Source organism: Carcharodon carcharias, chromosome 32, assembly GCF_017639515.1.
Source record: "Carcharodon carcharias isolate sCarCar2 chromosome 32, sCarCar2.pri, whole genome shotgun sequence".
NCBI classification, from domain to species: Eukaryota; Metazoa; Chordata; class Chondrichthyes; order Lamniformes; family Lamnidae; genus Carcharodon; species Carcharodon carcharias.
The window spans coordinates 16,414,117-16,432,458 of NC_054498.1; the positions used below are offsets into that span (position 1 = coordinate 16,414,117).

General features: G+C 43.1%; 1 protein-coding gene across 5 annotated transcripts in view; it reads right to left on the bottom strand.

Moving 5' to 3' along the window:
* cd276 (CD276 molecule) overlaps positions 1–18,342 on the bottom strand; it is a 518,869-nt gene that overhangs the window by 103,916 nt on the left and 396,611 nt on the right. For 3 of the 5 annotated variants that reach the window (XM_041178513.1, XM_041178512.1, XM_041178511.1), the window contains exon 5: positions 5,509–5,643. The exons of the other annotated variants lie outside the window; for them this stretch is intronic. In XM_041178513.1, coding sequence (XP_041034447.1) covers positions 5,509–5,643 — 135 coding nt within the window. The remainder of the gene's footprint in view (positions 1–5,508; positions 5,644–18,342) is intronic. 5 annotated transcript variants of the gene reach the window in all.

The following is an 18,342-nucleotide window of genomic DNA, read 5'->3' on the forward strand; positions in this document are numbered from 1 at the left end:
TATCAAACGTGCCTCCTTAAACTAAAGGGAAACATGAAGCGTCTGGCAAACCCAGCGTCTTTGAGGATCGGTTGGAAAAAGTCATCAATTGATTGCAACATTTTATGCTAAAAGAGAGAGAAAAAAAAGTTAATTCAGCAGAAAAGTAGAGACCAACGAGAAGCTCATGATGCAGCAGCTAGTGCCTGCTGTGAAGAGTACAGATTCACCCTAGGGCCCAACATAAGCAAAAGTTACAATTAATGCATTACAGCAGGCGTTGCCTACCCTGAACTGGGGTGACAGGGAATGAAGTGAAAAGCCTGACTAATTGTCCCGCTGATTCTGCATTCTTCAAGAGAATATCCAGTATGAGCCATCAGTTCTTGTTACTTCGGTACCATCTTGTGTCTCTTCTAAAGCAATCAGGGCAGTGGTACTTAAAATTTTTGGGATTGGTAACCAACTGGATTAGTGAGAGGGAGGCGGTGGCGTAGTGGTACTGTCACTGGACTGGTATTCTAGAGACCCAGGGCAATGCTCTGGGGGCCGGGGTTTGAATCCCACCATAGCAGATGGTGAAATTTGGATTCAGTAAAAGTCTAGAATTGAAAGTCTGATGATTGCCATGAAACCATTGTCGATTGTCGTTAAAAACCCATCTGGTTCACTAATTCCCTTTAGGGAAGGAAATCTGCCAACCTACACATGATGTCCAGACCCACAACAATGTGATTGTCTCTTAAAATGCCTCTGAACAAGGGTAATTAGGGATGGGTGATAAATGCTGACCTAGCCAGCGATGCCCACATCCCATGAACGAATAGAAATAGTAACTCTCCTCTAAATTCTATGATTATAACAACCATTATATGGAAGTGTTGTATGTAAACAGGGTTTTAATAATCTTTCTTAAGCATTAGAGTGGTTCCAGCACAGAAAGAGGCCATTCAGCCCATCGTGTCTGCACCAGCTGAAAAAATGTTTTAAAAACTAGCCGTCCATTCTAATCCCACCTTCCCGCACCCAGTCCGTAGCCCTGCAGGTTACAGCACTTCAGGTGCAGATCCAGGTGCCTTTTAAATGAGTTGAGGGTTTCTGCCTCCACCACCAAACCAGGCATCGAATTCCAGACACCGACCACCCTCTGGGTGAAGAAGTTTTTCTCATGTCCCGATTGATCCTTTGACCCATCGTCTTAAATCTGCGTTTATGTATAATTATCAGTGAGATGGATATACCCGCTTCTCACTGAAGATTCTGTCTATCTTTGGTGTGGGGTGTTTGACCTACGTAGTACTTAAATGTTTAAAAATCTCCCATCTCATGAACATGGCCGAACTTACCCAGTGCCCGCCACCAGCATTGGCAACTGCGGGTCTCCATCTTTGTGCCAATCTCGGCACTCCTCCCTAGATGAGAGAGCCCAGCTCACTCCGCACGGCATACATAGCGACAGTACTCCGGGTACCCCACACTCCCCACCACACCCGCCCCCACCCACCGGGCTTACACCGTTATCTGGCGCAGCTCATTTTGAGAATCGCTAAGTTGGAAGGAGAGCCCAGTCCCACTGTAAGGCTGACACAGCTCCTGCATGAAGCAGGTGCTAACTGCCTGTCTTTCGTATGTGCTCAGGGAGGCACCCAATCTGGCAACAAAGCAAAAGATCGCACAATTCTAGGCACAAGTCAATTATGGGTGCAGCTACAGTGAGAGAGTTAGGGCACTAGGAGGGTGAATATCAGTGGGAGAGTTCTAGAGGGGTTAAAGAGAGAAGGGAGTGTTGTCCCGGGGTGAGGTGAAACGTCTTTTCCTTTGAGTATTGCTGAATAAAGAGATTTTTTGTTGAAGCTTTTTGCCTTGCACTCATCATGACAATTCGCAAGAACATAGCAAGATGAGGCGAAACAACATATTTGAAAGGCAGCAAACAATGCTTGGTAGTTAACAGTCAGTCACCAACAACTGGTACACTCTCCATGGCAATGGCTTTGCCAATCTGAGTACACTTGCCAACCAATCAGTAGTCTCTCCTCATACAGTATAAATATGTTGCTTCCCCTGACACTGGTCTTTTCTTGTGAAAAGTTTCAACAATAAAAAGTCTCTTTTCTTCAGCAATACTCAAGTTCTGAACTACCAAACGACCATATAGTTTACTAGCCTGGACTTGTCCATTGTTGTCTTGTGTACTCTGTGGGTTAATCCAACACATATTTACGGAAAGGTCCAAGGACTCATCTGCTGCCCGCTTTCAACCGGGGTGCATCTGCTTTTGCACTTCAGGGCTAAGGAGTGGAAAAATAAGTGAAGGACTACTGCTCCTGTCCCCTCCCCAGAGCCCACTGCAGTAAAAGGTGCAAAAGTTGGTTTTAGACAAAGATGACAAGGGTGGGTGCGGTGCTGTGCCACAAGGTTGCCCAAACGCGTCACCAAGTCCTAAACCATGAAGAAGGGCCTATTGGGAGTAAGGTTGCCAACCTTCCAGAATTGGCCTGGAGCCTCCAAGAACTGAAGGTCAATCTCCAGGACACTGCTACGTGCAATCCTGCAGAAAAATCATCGGGACATTAAAAAACGATTTTTTTTGTCATTTTCTTTGAACGTTTCTCTTTGCCAGATATAAAAATATTGAAAATGGGCAAAGAAAGGCTGTTTGGATGACAGTCAAGCGTCATCCAACTGGGTAATGAGTCTTTTTGCTTTTCAATTGGTGTAGGAAGGCCGTGCGTCACAAGAGTGGGTGTGTTGGCTGACTAACCACTGGAAAATGGGAGCAAGTCATGTGACAAAACCTCCAGGAATACATTTGATCACAGTTGGCAACCATAATTGGGCGAGGTTCTGGGATAGGACCCATGGAACTGTGCTGCAGCAGAGGGCCAATCAATGCTAGCTCAGGGCAAGAGTGAAGTAAACTGGAGGGGAGCAGAGGATAATCATGAGGTGCCTAACTGGGCTGGTGGAACACAGGCATCCAGGGGTACAGATACAAACATCACCTAAAGTATCGATGTAGGTTAATAAGGCAAAGCACTGGGGTTCATTCCAAGAGGGGAAGAACAGTGTAGAGGTTATGTTAAACTTGCATGGAAGCTTGGCCAGACCACATCTGGAATACAAAGAACAGTTCTGTCTTCATATTCTAAAAAGAACATGGAAACAGTGGCGAAGATACAAGAAAGATTTAGAACAATATCAGAGCTGACAGGTCATGCCTATCGGAAAGAATTGAGCCCTTTTCTACACAAGATCAAAGGCTGAAGGCTGATCTGATAGAGGTCTTCAAGACTGTAAAAGGTTTTGTTAGGATGACATCGAGAAGACATTTTCACTTGTGTGCGAGACAGGAACTAGGAGCCATAAACATAACTTAGTCACTAATAAATCTAACTGGGGATTCAGGAGAAATCCAGAGAGTAATGTGAATGGGGAACGAGTGGTTGAGGTGAAATGCATAGATACATTTAAGAGAAAGCTGGATAAACACATACAGGGTAAATAGTAGGATATGTTGATGGGGTAAGATGAAGAGGGGTGGGAGGAGGTGTGGAGCATAAACACAAGAACGGACTTGTTGGGCTGAACATCCTGGTTACTTCGTTAAATTTAGAAGCTTCCCACTGCTAGTTAACGCATGAGGCAGACAATATACATCACGTATGTCTGTTTCCATGGCTAGTTTTTGCTGGAACAGGACACTAGCCTGCCGTCAGAGCCTTTGGCTTAAGGGATGTCACTCCACATCAAGCATAGCTGACCAGGAGACTCTCCCGCAATTGCTGCCTGCTGTTGGTGTGTTGGGAGAATTTGGAGGTTGGCCAATATGGCAAAGCACTGGGGTTCATTCCAAGAGGGGAAGAACAGTATAGAGGTTACGTTAAACTTGCATGGAAGCTTGGCCAGACCACATCTGGAATACAAAGAACAGTTCTGTCTTCATATTCTATTCATATTCTAAAAAGAACATAGAAACAGTGTTTGGCCACGTTATGAACACATCTTCCTTGGCCATCAAGTTCTCGGGCAGAATTTTACAGCCTCTCCCACCGGTGGGGTTTTCCAGTCCTGGCGAGGTCAATGGACTATCAAACAGCTCGCCGCATTTCACAGCCCCGCTCCTGCCGTGACTGGGCAGTGAAATTCCACCCCTGGGGTGGGGCTGGAACCCAGAGTTTCTGGCTCATAGGCAGGGATATTACCCACTGCGCCACACAGACCTCCCTAATGACCTGTTTCGGTGCCACAAATAATTTACAACATTCTGCAACTTTGACCACACCATGGCTAAGTCGGCTCACCCACTTATAACTTACATACTACAATTTGATACTTTTCATCTGTTAACGGGTTAATCTCACAGTCTATAGTCACGCTGCACCAGGCTTGATTGAAGGTCCATGCATCTGAATACCTCCAAGATCAGTCACAAACACTTCACTTACCTCAAACCAGCAACTGCCAGTCAGAACAAGCACTGCAGCAAAAACTGGCCCTTTGTTCGAACTCAGAACCTCACAATGCTGAGCAGCCTTGCCCCCTCACGTGAAACATTTGTTAGGGGGAAGAAAGTAAGTAAGAATTTATGGTAAGGGAGAATTTATTGAAAAGGAATGAATGACTTAAGATCTCCAGACAACCAGGGCTACCAAGCACATTGGCAGTAAAAGGTTACCAGATGAACCTTGCACAGCCTTAGGGTCTGCAAACAACAGAAAGGCCTTAGGAGCCGGACTGCAGTCAGAGCATTGGCAATAACAACTAAGATTAAGTGTGCTCTTCAACAGATAGGGGAAGAACAGATGGTCCTGGTTTAGGTAGGAGGGAAGGTCTCTGCCTGGGTGAAAAATAGGGACATACGATGCATGTAACTGTTACCAGAGACTCGTCTGTTTAATGTGAACCTATATGTTGACAAGGTCGGAATCTGGAAACTGTTCTTGTACGTGACCAATAATGTATAAATATGGTGAACACTTGTAGTTTAGCAGAGGACTGTCTCAAGCTGCATTGAGATGGTGCTCTCCTTACAATTGCTCGAATAAAGGATCCTGACCTCTACCTGAGACTCCTGTGGCCCATTTGTCGAAGTGACTACAACACATTTAAGTACTCCATTTTTTAAACATACCCCAACACACACACCCTCCCCCTCCGCCACCAACTAATGCGAATTTAACATCCAATCTAATCTCCTTTAGCAAACATACTGGCTTCACATTAGAGAAATAGAGGAAGGAGTTATTTCGATTATCTGACAAACTTAAAGACAAAAAATATATATAAAATCCTTCGTGATTCCCCACCACTGGGAGAAGAGCCATCACAAACTGTGGGGAATCACTAAGGTGATCACTAAATGGTGGTGGATAATAGGCGCACGGGGTCAATCTGCTGACCATTGGTGTGCCCGTCAAGTGCATAATGAGAGTGCTCGTGGTGGGAAGGAGGACAAGGAAGTTTCCCAAGGGGCCAATCTGGGAGATGCTGCACGGCATTCAAGGGGCACTCAAGCGCTGAACCCACCTGCCTCGTTCTCCTCACAGCTCTGCTGGATCTTCCGTCTGCACACGAACCCCAGGGCGGCCAGCAGCCCCAGCAGACAGACAGAGAGCCCGACCGTCAACCATAAGGCAACCGCGGGGAACTTTAGATGCTGCCCTGGAGGTAGAAAGATACAGAAAGAAAATCAGTGAGCAGTAGAAGCTGCTGTAAGGTGGAGGAGATCAGTGACGGCTTCCTTGCTGAGCTGGTGCATCTGACAGCTCACGTTTAATTCCTTGTCAAAGTGTTCCTGTAATTTGAATAGAAGGTTATGCCGATAGGGTTAGATAAAGAGGGATGGGAGGAGACTCATGTGGAGCATAAATGCTAACCTGGACCAGTCGAACTGAATGTTTCTGTGCTGTACAGTCTGTGTAAACTGAACTCTTTCCCCAATGAGGTCATTTATATTCCTGGAATAGCCGAGTTTCTCAGTCTCCAGATCTTCTGCTCTAGTCTCCTATCGGCATCAACAAATACTGAGGCTGCTGATCTCTGATGGGCCAATTCTCTTCCTTCATCTCACCAAAGTGGTCGCTCCTCATCAGTACCATCAGAACCAGTCAGCTACCATGGCTCAGTCAGTAGCACTCCCGCTTTTTGAGTTCTTGGGTTCAAGTTCCACCCCAGAGGTTTGAGCACATAATCCAAGTGGATAATCTAGTGGGGTACTGAGGGAGTGCTGAACGGTCAGAGGCGCAGCCTTTAGGAGATTTTGCCCACCCTCTAAGGTAGATGCAAAAGATCCCATGTCACTATTTGAAGTTGAGCAGTGGAATTCACCCCAGTGTCCAGACCAACATTTATCCCTCAACCAACACCGCTAAAATATTTTATTTGGCCATTGCTGTCTGTGGGAGCTTGCATATAAGCTAGCTGGTAACTTGGCTACATTATAACAGTGATTACACTTCCACAAATAAAGCACTTCATTGGCTGTAAAGCACTTCGGGAAGTCCTGAGGTTGTGAAAGGTGCTACACAAATGCAAGAATGTCTTTTTTCTAGGTACCTTAGTCCACCCACCCCCTCATCTGCTTTCCCTCTTCATATGCTCCCTACCTCCTCAATATTCTCCATGCCTCTGCTACTCCCATATCCTCCTCCATACACCCCTGGCCCTGCATATCCCCCATGTCCTTCCCATAACCCACTTGCCCCCCACGCCAACATCATAGATCTAATCACTCAATATACACCAGAACTCATCAGCCTGTAATAACTGTCAAAATAAACAGCTATACAAAAATAAAATCCTCTTAGGAGCTCAAAAAACTATCAATCCAAACAAAGCCCTAGATCCCCTCAACAGCTGTCTCAACAACCCCTGCTGAGCTAATGGTGCTATGACACAGCAGTTGGTAAAGGCTGTGTTGTTTAAATCCCACAGGGAAACTTGAACAACTGTCATAACCTATATTTTCAATTGGTATGTTTGAAATGCAGCTCCAAATTCAAGAATAAGACCACCGAGCCTCAAGGTTTTTTCTATATACAACTAAATTAAACATTTATTAATTTAACAAAAAATTAAACACATACACATGTCTACAAATTACTACCATTATAACTCTTAAACAAATCCCCAAATTAGTCACTTCCAGGTAAATCTTCACCAAGGCTACAGTAACCCACAGAATTTAAACAGACACCAAGCAAAGCACATTTGGCCTTATAAATTCAAAATGAGGTTCCTTGCAAATTGATTCCTTTGCAGACACAGTTGTAGGCTTACAGGCTGGTTAGATCTTAAATGCCTCTGACTTACACAAACAACTCCTTTCTGTTTATACCTAGCTTCCCTTTGAATGTAAATTCTCATTGTATCACTGTTTTTTTTTTTAAATTTTACCTTTCTTAACAATAATCCTTTCATTCCACTAAATTTATTAGTAATATAAACACATTGCTTAATGTCTCCCGACTAGGTGCAAGATTTTACCCATTTTTTTGAATGGTTTATTCAACAAATGCACGTTTACACTTTACCTCCTTATATTTATCTAATTAACATCTGAAAACTACTACACATCAAAACACCCAGACTAGCTGGCTTTAATCCAGTTGAACCACACATAGGCACACACATAGACAAAGACCCTACTACAATTTCAATTCAAAAATAATTTCCAATAACATTATATTCATTGAGATCTCTTCACGACAATGGCCATCTGTTCCGCTTCTTCAAAGGTTGAACAGACGGCTTACCTGTCAATCAATGAAAATATCAAAGCACGGAGGGTAATTGACAAAGTAAAATCTGAATCTCAATATGGTTTCATGCAAACCAGCACTTTATTCAGTGGATAAATTAATCTGATGCATCTGCACAGTTTTCTATTTTCACAATGCTGGTCAATTTAATGGTCACTTCCTTTTTCTGAACAAAGCCCTATCATCAATCACTGCATTAGAAACATACTTGACTTGTCATACAGCATTACGTTGTGACATGTAAAGTTAGCAACACCTTTTAAAGTACCTGTCCCATAAACAGTAAATAAATGAATGCTTGGACAATCAGATTTGGGAGATGTTGGCTGAAACACAAGGTACTGGGAGGGCTTTCTCCTTAAATAGTGCTATAGCCTATGGGAGCATTAAGTCAAGACTCTCAGTTCATTCAAAAGGTGGCACCTTCAACAATGCGGCACTCCTGCAGTGAATATCACACTTCCGGCCTCAGAAAACACAAATAGCACTTTCTCCCAACAGCTCCTTTTTCCCATATGTATATGTTTCCACTAATTATATAAAACCTGTGCAACCTGAATTTTTATCCCTCCATTATCGGCGGCCATACTTCAGAAGTCAAGGTGCTAAACTCTTGAATTCCCTTCCTAAACAGTGGTGCCTCTCACCCCCTCTCACCTTCATGATGCTCCTTAAATCCTCTTTTTGACCAAGCTTTTGATCACTGTCAAAATACTTCCCTTGGTGACTTAGTATGGAATTTGATCTGGTAAGATTCCAGTGAAGCATCTTGGGGCATTTTCCAACATGAATGGTCCTATATAAATTCAAATTGCTGTTAACATAGAAACTAGGAGCAAGAGTAGGCTATTCAGCCCTTCGAGCCTGCTCCGCCATTCATTATGATCATGGCTGATCATCCAACTCAATAGCCTGCTCCCGCTTTCTCCCCATACCCTTTGATCCCTTTCACCCCAAGATGTATATCTAACTCCTTCTTGAAAACATACAATGTTTTGGTCTCAACTACTTTCTGTGGTAGCGAATTCCACAGGCTCACCACTCTCTGGGTGAAGAAATTTCTCCTCATTTCAGTCCTAAATGGTTTACCCCTATCCTCAGACTGTGACCCCTGGTTCTGGACTCACCCACCATCGGCAACATCCTTCCTGTGCATCCACCCTGTCTAGTCTTGTTAGAATTTTATAGGTTTCTATGAGATCCCCCCTCATTCTTCTGAACTACAGCGAATATGATCCTAATTGACTCAATCTCTCCTCATATGTCAGTCCAGCCATCCCAGGAATCAGTCGGGTAAACCTTCGCTGCACTCCCTCTATAGCAAGTACATCCTTCCTCAGATAAAGGGACCAAAACTGCACACAATATTCCAGGTGTGGTCTTACCATGGCCTTGTACAATTGCAGCAAGACATCCCTGTTCCTGTACTCGAATCCTCTGGCTATGAAGGCCAACATACCATTTGCCTTCTTTACCGCCTGCTGCACCTGCATGCTTACCTTCAGCGACTGGTGTACAAGGACACCCAGGTCTCGTTGCACATTTCCCTCTCTCAATTTATAGCCATCCAGAGAATAATCTGCCTTCCTGTTTTTGCTACCAAAATGGATAACCTCACATTTATCCACATTATACTGCATCTGCCATGCATTTGCCCACTCACTCAGCTTGTCCAAATCACACTGAAGCATCTCTGCAACAGCAGATATAAAAGAAGCATGCTGAGAAACATCTGAACAATTTAAAAAGACAGAAATATTGGAAAATGTTTCCTGTCACTTTCTAGCCCACTACTGATAATCCCAAACACATAAAGGCGTATAATCGCAGGTTGTACCAGCTATCATCTCCCACTCAAGCCACACATCAACACAAGGCAAGCCCTCCATTCCTACATTTGGTTTCACCAAGCAAATCTTTTAAATGTTAGCGACCATGCTTTTCACTGAGCCCTCAGAGACACTGGGTGTTAAGGCTTGGAGCTTGCCTCAGCTTCCACACGGGCACATAAATAATAGCAGATTGTGTGTGGGTGTCTGCGGCTCTGCATTAATTAAGCAAGGGTTCTCCCTAAGCAAATCAGGCACTGTGCCATCATGTACAACTGCTCGAGCATTCCATTCAAAATCTCAAAGTCAAACTTCTTAAAACTATTTGTCCCTCTTGTGGGCAACTTTTAAGAACTTGAAGTCAATTTTGGAACTTTGGGAAATTGAACACAGTTGCAAAACAACCTTTGCAAAAAATAAATCCCAATTTCCAAAACAGCATCCTTCACCTTTAGAAGTTACCAACAAACTGGATGATTGTTTTGTAACAGCAATGGGAATTTCTGTTGGTGTTCAAATCAGTTTGAAGTTCATGATCAGAGTGTACATGTGCTGAAGGATTCCCCATTCAGCAGATTGCATGAGCCCCAAAAAAGTAAATAAGGCTTCAAAGCTGTTTTGGCTTGACTGCTTCAATATTTGGACATGTGGGAAGATGTGGTATATCAAAGAGTAGAGACAAGGTAAGAGAGGAAGGGAAATGATAAACAGGCCATGACAGGAAGGGGCAGAGAGTAGAAGTCTAAGAGTAAACCAACAGACAAGGCTAGAGGTTACAAAAATAACAAAAGGACAAACCTTAAGGCTCCATATCTGAATGTACGTAGCATTCAAAACAAAACAGGTGAACTGATGGTGCAACTAGAGATAAGTAAGTACAATCTAACAGACATTACAGAGGCATGATTACAGGATGGGATAGATTGGAACCTGAACATTGAAGAGAACATTGACCTTTAGGAAGGATAGGGAGTTAGGAAAAGGAGGAGAGGTGGCTCTGTTAATGAAAGATGAGCTCACAACAGAGAGGGATGGCCTAAGTTCAGGAAACCAGAATATAGAAGCAGTTTGGGTAGAGATGAGAAATGATGAAGGTAAGAAATCGCTTATGGGAGTGGTGTACAGGCTCCCTAACAGTAACCACATGGTAGGATGGGATATCAAAGAAGAAATAGTGGGAGCTTGTCAGAAATGTATGATGATTATCATAGGGGATTTTAATTCACATATAGAATGAAACAACCAGATGGGCAAAGGTAGCATAGATGACAAATTCATAGAATGTTTTCAGGATAATTTCTTAGATCACCATGTTCTAGAGGCAACCAGGGGCCTGGCTTTACAAGGCCTGGTATTGTGCAACGAGATAGGATTAATTGATGACCTCATAGTGAAGGTGCCCCTAGGTTGCAGTGATCATAATATGATTGAATTTTACATTCAGTTCGAGGGAAAGAAGACTGGGTCCAAGGCTAGTATTTTAAACTTAAATAAAGGCAATTACAAGGGCATGAAAGCAGAGCTAGCGAAAGTGAACTGCCAAATGCGGTTAAGGGAGAGGTCGATAGAGATGCAGTGGCAAACAGCTAAAGGGACTTTTCAGAATACACAGAATAGATATATTCCAACAAGAAAGAAAAATTCCAAGGGGAAGATCCACCATCTGTGGTTAACTAAGTTAAAGATAGCATCAAACTTAAAGAAAAAGCATATAATTGTGCAAAGATGGATGGCAGGTGAGAAGATTGGACAGAATATAAAATTCAGCAGAGAATGACTAAAAGATTAATAAGGAGGGAAAAATTAGAGCATGAGAGAAAGCTAGCTAGAAATATAAAGACAGATAGTAAGAGTTTCTATAAATATTTTTTTAAAAAGCTAACAAAGTGAGCACTGATCCTATAGAAAGTGAGTCTGGAGAATTAGTATTGGAAAATAAGGTGATGGCAGATGAATTGAACAGGTGTTTTGTATCAGTCTTCACTATAGAGGACACAAGTAACATCCCAAATAGTTGTACACAGGAATTGGAAGGGAGGGAGGAACTCAAGAAAATTACAATCACCAGGGAAGTGGTCCTGAGCAAATTGTGGGTTGACAAGTCCCCAGGTCCTGATGGATTTCATGTTTAACCAACTTACTGGCGTTCTTTGAAGAAGTAACGTGCTGTGGATAAAGGCAAACCAGTAGATGTACCTACATTTTCAGAAGGCAATTGATAAGATGCCTCATGAAAGGTTATTACAAAAAGTAAAAGCTCATAGTGTAGGGGTAGCATATTGGCATGGATAGAAGATTGGCTAGCTAACAGGAACCGAGAGTAGGCATAAATGGGTCATTTTCTGGTTGGCAAGATGTGATGAGTGGTGTGTCACAGGGATCAGTGCTGGGGCCTCAAATCTTTACAATTTATATAAATGATTTGGACGAAGGGACTGAAGGTATGGTTGCTAAATTTTCTGATGAAACAAAGATAGGTAGGAAAGTAAGTTGTGAAGAGGACATAAGGAAGCTACAAAAGGATACAGATAGGTTAGGTGAGTGGGTAAAGATCTGGCAGATGGAGTAAGATGTAGGAAAATGTGATGTTGTCCATTTTGGCAGGATGAATAAAAAAGAGGCTTATTATCTAAATGATGAGAGATTGCAGAGGTCTGAGATTCAGATGGCTCTGGGTGCTCTAGTGCGTGAATCACAAAAGTATGCAAGTGTAGCAAGTAACTAGCAAAGCTAATAGAAAGTTATTATTTATTGTGAGGGGAATCGAATACAAGAGCAGGCAGGTTATGCTTCTGTTATGCAAGGCATTGGCGAGGCCACATCTGGAGTACTATGTACAATATTAGTCTTTTTATTTAAGGAAAGATGTAAATGCATTAGATGTTCAGAGAAGGTTAACTAGATTAATGCCAGGAATGGGTGGGTTGTCTTATAAGGAAAGGCTGGACAGGCCAGGCTTGTGTGGCATTGGAGTTTAGAAGAGTAAGAAGTGACTTGATTGAAACATAACAGATCCTGGGAGGGACTTGACAGGGCGAGTGTGGAAAGGATGTTTCCTCTTGTGGAAGAATCTAGAACTTGGGTTACTGTTTCAAAATAAGGGCTCGCCCATTTAGAAAAGAATTGAGGATTGTTTTTTTCTCTCAGAGGGTTGTGAGACATTGGAATTCCCTTCCTTAAAAGGTGGTTGAGACAGGATCCTTGAATATTTTTAAGGCAGAGATAGATAAATTCTTGTTAAGCAAGGGGATGAAAGGTTATCGGGGGTAGGCAGGAATGTGAGGTTAAAATCAGATCAGCCATGATCTTATGGAATGGCGGAGTAAGCTCGAGGGACCAAGTGGCCTACTCCTGCTCCTAATATGTATGTTCGTATGTTCTTATGATATAAGAACAGGAGGAAGCCATTTCGCCCCACAAGCCTTTCCACCATTCAATGAGATCATGGCTGATCAATGAGCAACTTCATGCCCCAAATCCCTTGATATCTTTGGTTAACAAAAATCTATCAATCCCAAGATTCAATATTAACAATTTATTTAGCATCAACTGTTGTTCAGGGAAGCAAGTTCCAAACTTTTACCACCCTTTGTATGTAGAAGTGTTTCCTAACTTCACTCCTGAAAGGTCTTGTTCCAATTTTTAGACTATGCCCACTAGTCCTAGACTCCCTAACCAGCAGAAATAATTTCCCCCAATCCGCCCTATCTGCTCCCCTTAATGTCCTGAAAACGTTGATCAAATCACCTTTTATTCTTCCAAATGCCACCATGAAATTAGATTCAGCTAGATGTGACTGGGTTGGGGAGATCCTGGTTGTGCACTTGATGTGCTTCTACTGCAAAGGGGGGGTCAACTCTGAATGTCTGTCTGATGGGCAATTTAAGTATGATTTAAGCCTTACTAATTATTATAAATAAGGCACCCCTAAGATAAAGCTGGCCTGGAGCTTTACTGAAGTGTATCCCTGCTCATATTGGTTTTGTTTTATTCTTTGGACACGAGTGGCATTAGCAAGGCCATATTGACTATCCCCATCTAAATGTCCTGAGAAAGTGGCAGCAGCAGTATTCACAACTTAGTGAACATTTGGGCCTACTTCAGACAGTGTTAAGTCAAACTGCATCATGTGGGGCTGGAGTCATAACACGTCCAGGCCGGATAGGGGTGGCAAGTTCAAATCCCCAGGGGACATTAGCGAGCCCTTTTCATTCCAATGACAATTCAACAGCTTTCATAGTTATTTATTCCTGTTGCCAACCTATAAGCGACCAGGCTTACTGAATTCAATTTCATAAACACTTGCCACTACAGCACCGGAGTGACATCTGGAGGAGCTCCAGCACCATAATGAATAGGTTACTTGACCTTTAATTGCTGCTTGTGAGATAAAAGCAAAATACTGTGGATGCTGGAAATCTGAAACAAAAACAGAAAATGCTGGAAAAACTCAGCAGGTCTGGCAGCATCGGTGGAGAGAGAAACAGAGTTAACATTTCGAGTCCATATGACCCAAGTGGTCTGATTCCCAAATTTGTATTTGTAAGTCTAATTGTTATAACCCGGCAGTTGGTAAAGCTGAGTTATTTATAAATCCCAGAGGGAAACTTTAAACAACTGTCATAACCTATATTTTTAAGTGGTATGTTTGAAATGCAACTCTAAATTCAGGAATCAGACCTTCAGTTCTCGAGAACTTATATTAAACTGAGTGAAACACTTTATTAAGTTACAACACATTAAACACATATACATAGATACAAATTACTACTATCATAACATTTAAGAAATTCCCAAACTAGTCTCCATTAACCAGACACCAGGCAAAGTATTTTCACCTTACAAATTCAAAATGAGGTTCTTTTCCCTTTGGTTCCTGTGGAGACCTAAGGGTCATACGGACTTGAAACGTTAACTCTGTTTCTTTCTCCATGGATGCTACTAGACCTGCTGAGTTTTTCTAGCATTTTCTGTTTTTGTTGCTGCTTGTGGGAGCTTGCTGTGTGCAAATTGGCTGCCATGTTTCCCATGTTACAACACTTCAGCAATACCTCAATGGCTCTGGAACGTTTGGATGTCCTGAGGTTGTGAAAGGCGTTATATAAATGCAAGTTCTTTCTTTATTTATAGTTCACAGCTAATGGTTGGTTAGAGATTGTCAATATGGATTTTTTGTCAGTGGTGAGATTAATATTTCAAGGGTGCTACTAACTCTTTGGTAGTGGGTGATTTTTCTTTGGCCTTCAAATGGTGCGCAGAACATTTTTGTTCTGACTTCAGTTCAGTACACCAAAGAGCCAAATGCCTCAAGTGAACTGAAACCCTGGCTCAGACTGAAATTGACTTAGTTAAAATTCAAACGAGGTTTCTCTTAAATCTGCTTCTGGATGTGTTCCCACTATTCAAAATGCCAGCCTCTGCTCCTTCTCTCTGTGATAAATCAGCATTCCTGACGCTATGCCTGAAGTCAAGGCACACGAGCAGGAGTGAAGCAGACCAGTCAATAAGCAGCAGCGCTCTGGTCAGCTGGTGGAATCTGTGATCCACACAAGGCCCCAAGGTGTTCATGTATAACACTGGCAGTTGTACACCAGGGATTGTGCAAATTTGAACCATTTGAATCAGGGTTGGCTTCCATCCATTATCTTAATGCTCAATGGCAGTGCTGTGCACCTGGCATTAAGTGCAGAGTGTTCCCACAACAGTGCCCATTAACCCTCAAGCTGGCATGTCTCAGTCAGGTAGGTCTCACTCGGAATAGCCAAAGCAGTCCAGGACCTCCTCCCAAGTTGCAAGGGCATCATGCCAAGGTCACATTCTCTTTGCCAAGATGGGCCATGCACCTCCCCATTGTTAATGGCCAACTGCACCTCAGACACTGGGAGATTAATCTTGGAACTTTCCTGTGCCTGGTGGCACATGGCACGAGGCAGACACAGCACATGCTTACGTCTGTTTCCATGGCCAGTTTTTTTCTGTAACAGATTGCCAGCCCGTGGCTATAGCTCGAGGGGCGCCGCTCCACATCAAACTCGGCTGACCAGGAGACTCTCCCACTCTTGCCACCTGCCCTCGGGTCTGCTGGAAGGATTTGCAGGCTGATAATCAGCCTGTTTGGCCCCATTACAAATGCATTTTCCTTGACCATCTAGTCCTGGGGTGGGACTTGAACCTGGAGCTCCTGACTCAGAGGCAGGGACACTACCCACTGCACCACAAGGCCACAGGGCAATTAGAAGGTGCAGAACAAAATAACCTAAAAGGGGCTCTTGCTGGGCTCGGAGGAGCAGCCCAGATCTTCCTGCCCCTAAAGGTCACTCAGGAAAGAAGCACAAATTTGAAAGTCAGGGTTTACAACATGGACCGGCGCTGTAACGGAAACTGGAAACTGGTCCGGATCGTACAGGTATTGCTCTTGGGCAAAGCAGACCAACAGGTGAAGGAAGGGCAAGAAGTGGTGGGGACAAGAATGAGCCGAACCCAGCAGCTACCAGACAAAACAGCACAAGCACAGGGGCCCAGGAAGCAGCAGCAGCAGCAGCAGCGAGCTGAGAACAGAAGGGCAGACATGGCATAACTGAATGTCATAAGAACTTGCATTTATATAGCGCCTTACAAACTCAGAACATAGTAAAATGCTTTGCAGCCAATGAAGTAGTATCATCCTTCTGTTTTACCTCGCAGAGTTCACTATGTTATTGGCTCAATAAGTTGATCCATGTCATTGCTAAAACTTTTAAACATCGAGCCTAAGGTTCCCAAAGAGAAGGACTTGCATTTGTATAGCGCCTTTCACAACCTCAGCACTTTCCAAAGCACTTTCCAGCCAATTAACTGCTTTGCTTGAAGTGGAGTCACTGTTGTAATATAGGAAACGCAGCAGACAATTTGTGCGCAGCAAGCTCCCACAAACAGAAATGAGATAAAGGCCAAATCTTCGGTTTTTGTGATGTTGGTTGAGGGAGAAATATTTGCCAGGATGCCAGAGAGAATGCTCTGCATTTCTTCAAATCACGCCACATTTATGTCCACCTGAGAGTGCAGATGGGGCCTTGGTTTGACATCTCATTCACGAGATGGCACATCTAACAGTGCAGCACTCCCTCAGTGCTGCACCTGGGGAGGTCAGCCTTGTTTGTGGTCTCAATTCTCTCAAAATGGGACTTGAACTCACAACCTTCTGACATAGAAGCGAGAGTGCTATCACTGAGCCATGGGCTGATCCTAAACATAACCTTGTCATCCAGAGGACATATCAAAATAAAGAGCTCCCCAGTCCAAGTCTGGGTAAGTCAGAAAAAGTTTGGGATCACAACACTGACCCAGCGGGAGTCCACTCAATATTATGACCTCCAAACCAGAGATTATCCGACCTCTGCTATTCCCTTTCCATTGCCTAGCTTCTTAATTGTAGCTACCTTCCAATAGGAGCATTGTCAAAAATAGTTGGAGAGGTGGAGGCAAGTTATACTTAAATGACACAGCTAGTTACCACCAGATACAGAGATTAAATAAACTCATTATTGAATATTTAATTACATCCCTGAATGAATTTGTTACACACAAAGAAATCTCTTTTTTGACAATATTGCAATTTATCTTTCCCGAATGAGTGGAATAGCTTGCACTCCATTCCCAGGCCAGGTGCTTTTATTGCTCCTTAGGGTGCAATTGCAAGATTAGTGTCAAATTATAGCCAGTATTTACTGCTCTGGGACTCTCATTTGTCTGAAACTGGGTAAAGACTGCCTGAAGTTTATTGGAATAGCATTTTTGCATAATCCAAATAAAAAATAAGTGAAATCTGCAGCTGGAGCATAGCATGAATGCACTTAAAAGGGGAAGAGAGTCTGTAAATGGAGTAGAAAGAGTAGGTTAAGGGGTTTTTTTTAGTTAAACAGCACAGAAAGAGACTATTCAACCCACACCGGCTCTCAGGGAGATAGCTACTGCAATAACTTGTGCCTTTAATGTATCAAAACATCGAGCCATGTAAGGGGATATTACAGCAGGCGATTGAAAGCTCGATCTGAGGTAAATTTCAAGGAGAAAATTCATGATCTTAGGGCCCAGGCAGGTGAAGTGATGGAACGGTGAAAATCGGAGATGCATGGTGGGATGGCCTCCAGTGGTGGGATAATGAAAATCAAAAATTGGGCAGCACTTGCTGAACAATCCTGTATACGCTAATAGCTGCAGTAACAACCAATTTAAGATCATCAGTCGAGCTCATTAATTGGCTCATTTATGCTTGCTAGAAGTGACATACATTCATACACAGGGACCGGTTCACTGCAAAAAAAAAAATGAATATGTTCAAACTTTGTGCACTCTTTGAATTATCTGGGAGTCTGGGGAACCTATAGTTCCCTGTTACTTTCTCCATGGTAATGCCTAGGCCAATCAGAGTTGACTTGCCAACCAATCAGCACCCTTTTGTCCTGTAGTATAAATTGTTGTGATTGTTTGAAATTTGACATTCTTGCATTTTCCCTGATGAGTGCAAGATGAAAAGCTTCGACAACATGTCTCTCTTTTCAGCAAGATTCATAATCAAAGGTTTCTCTAATTGTCTACTTCACCCTTCAACAATAACAAGGAGAAGAGGGACAAACTTCAGGAGGACATGAAAACACTGGTGAATAGGCAAATGCATGGCAGATGCAGTTTAGTGCAGAGAAGTGTGAAATAATACATTTTGTTTGGAAGAACGAGGACCAGGCAATATAAACTAAATGGTAAAATTTTCAAGGGATGCGGATACAGAGATA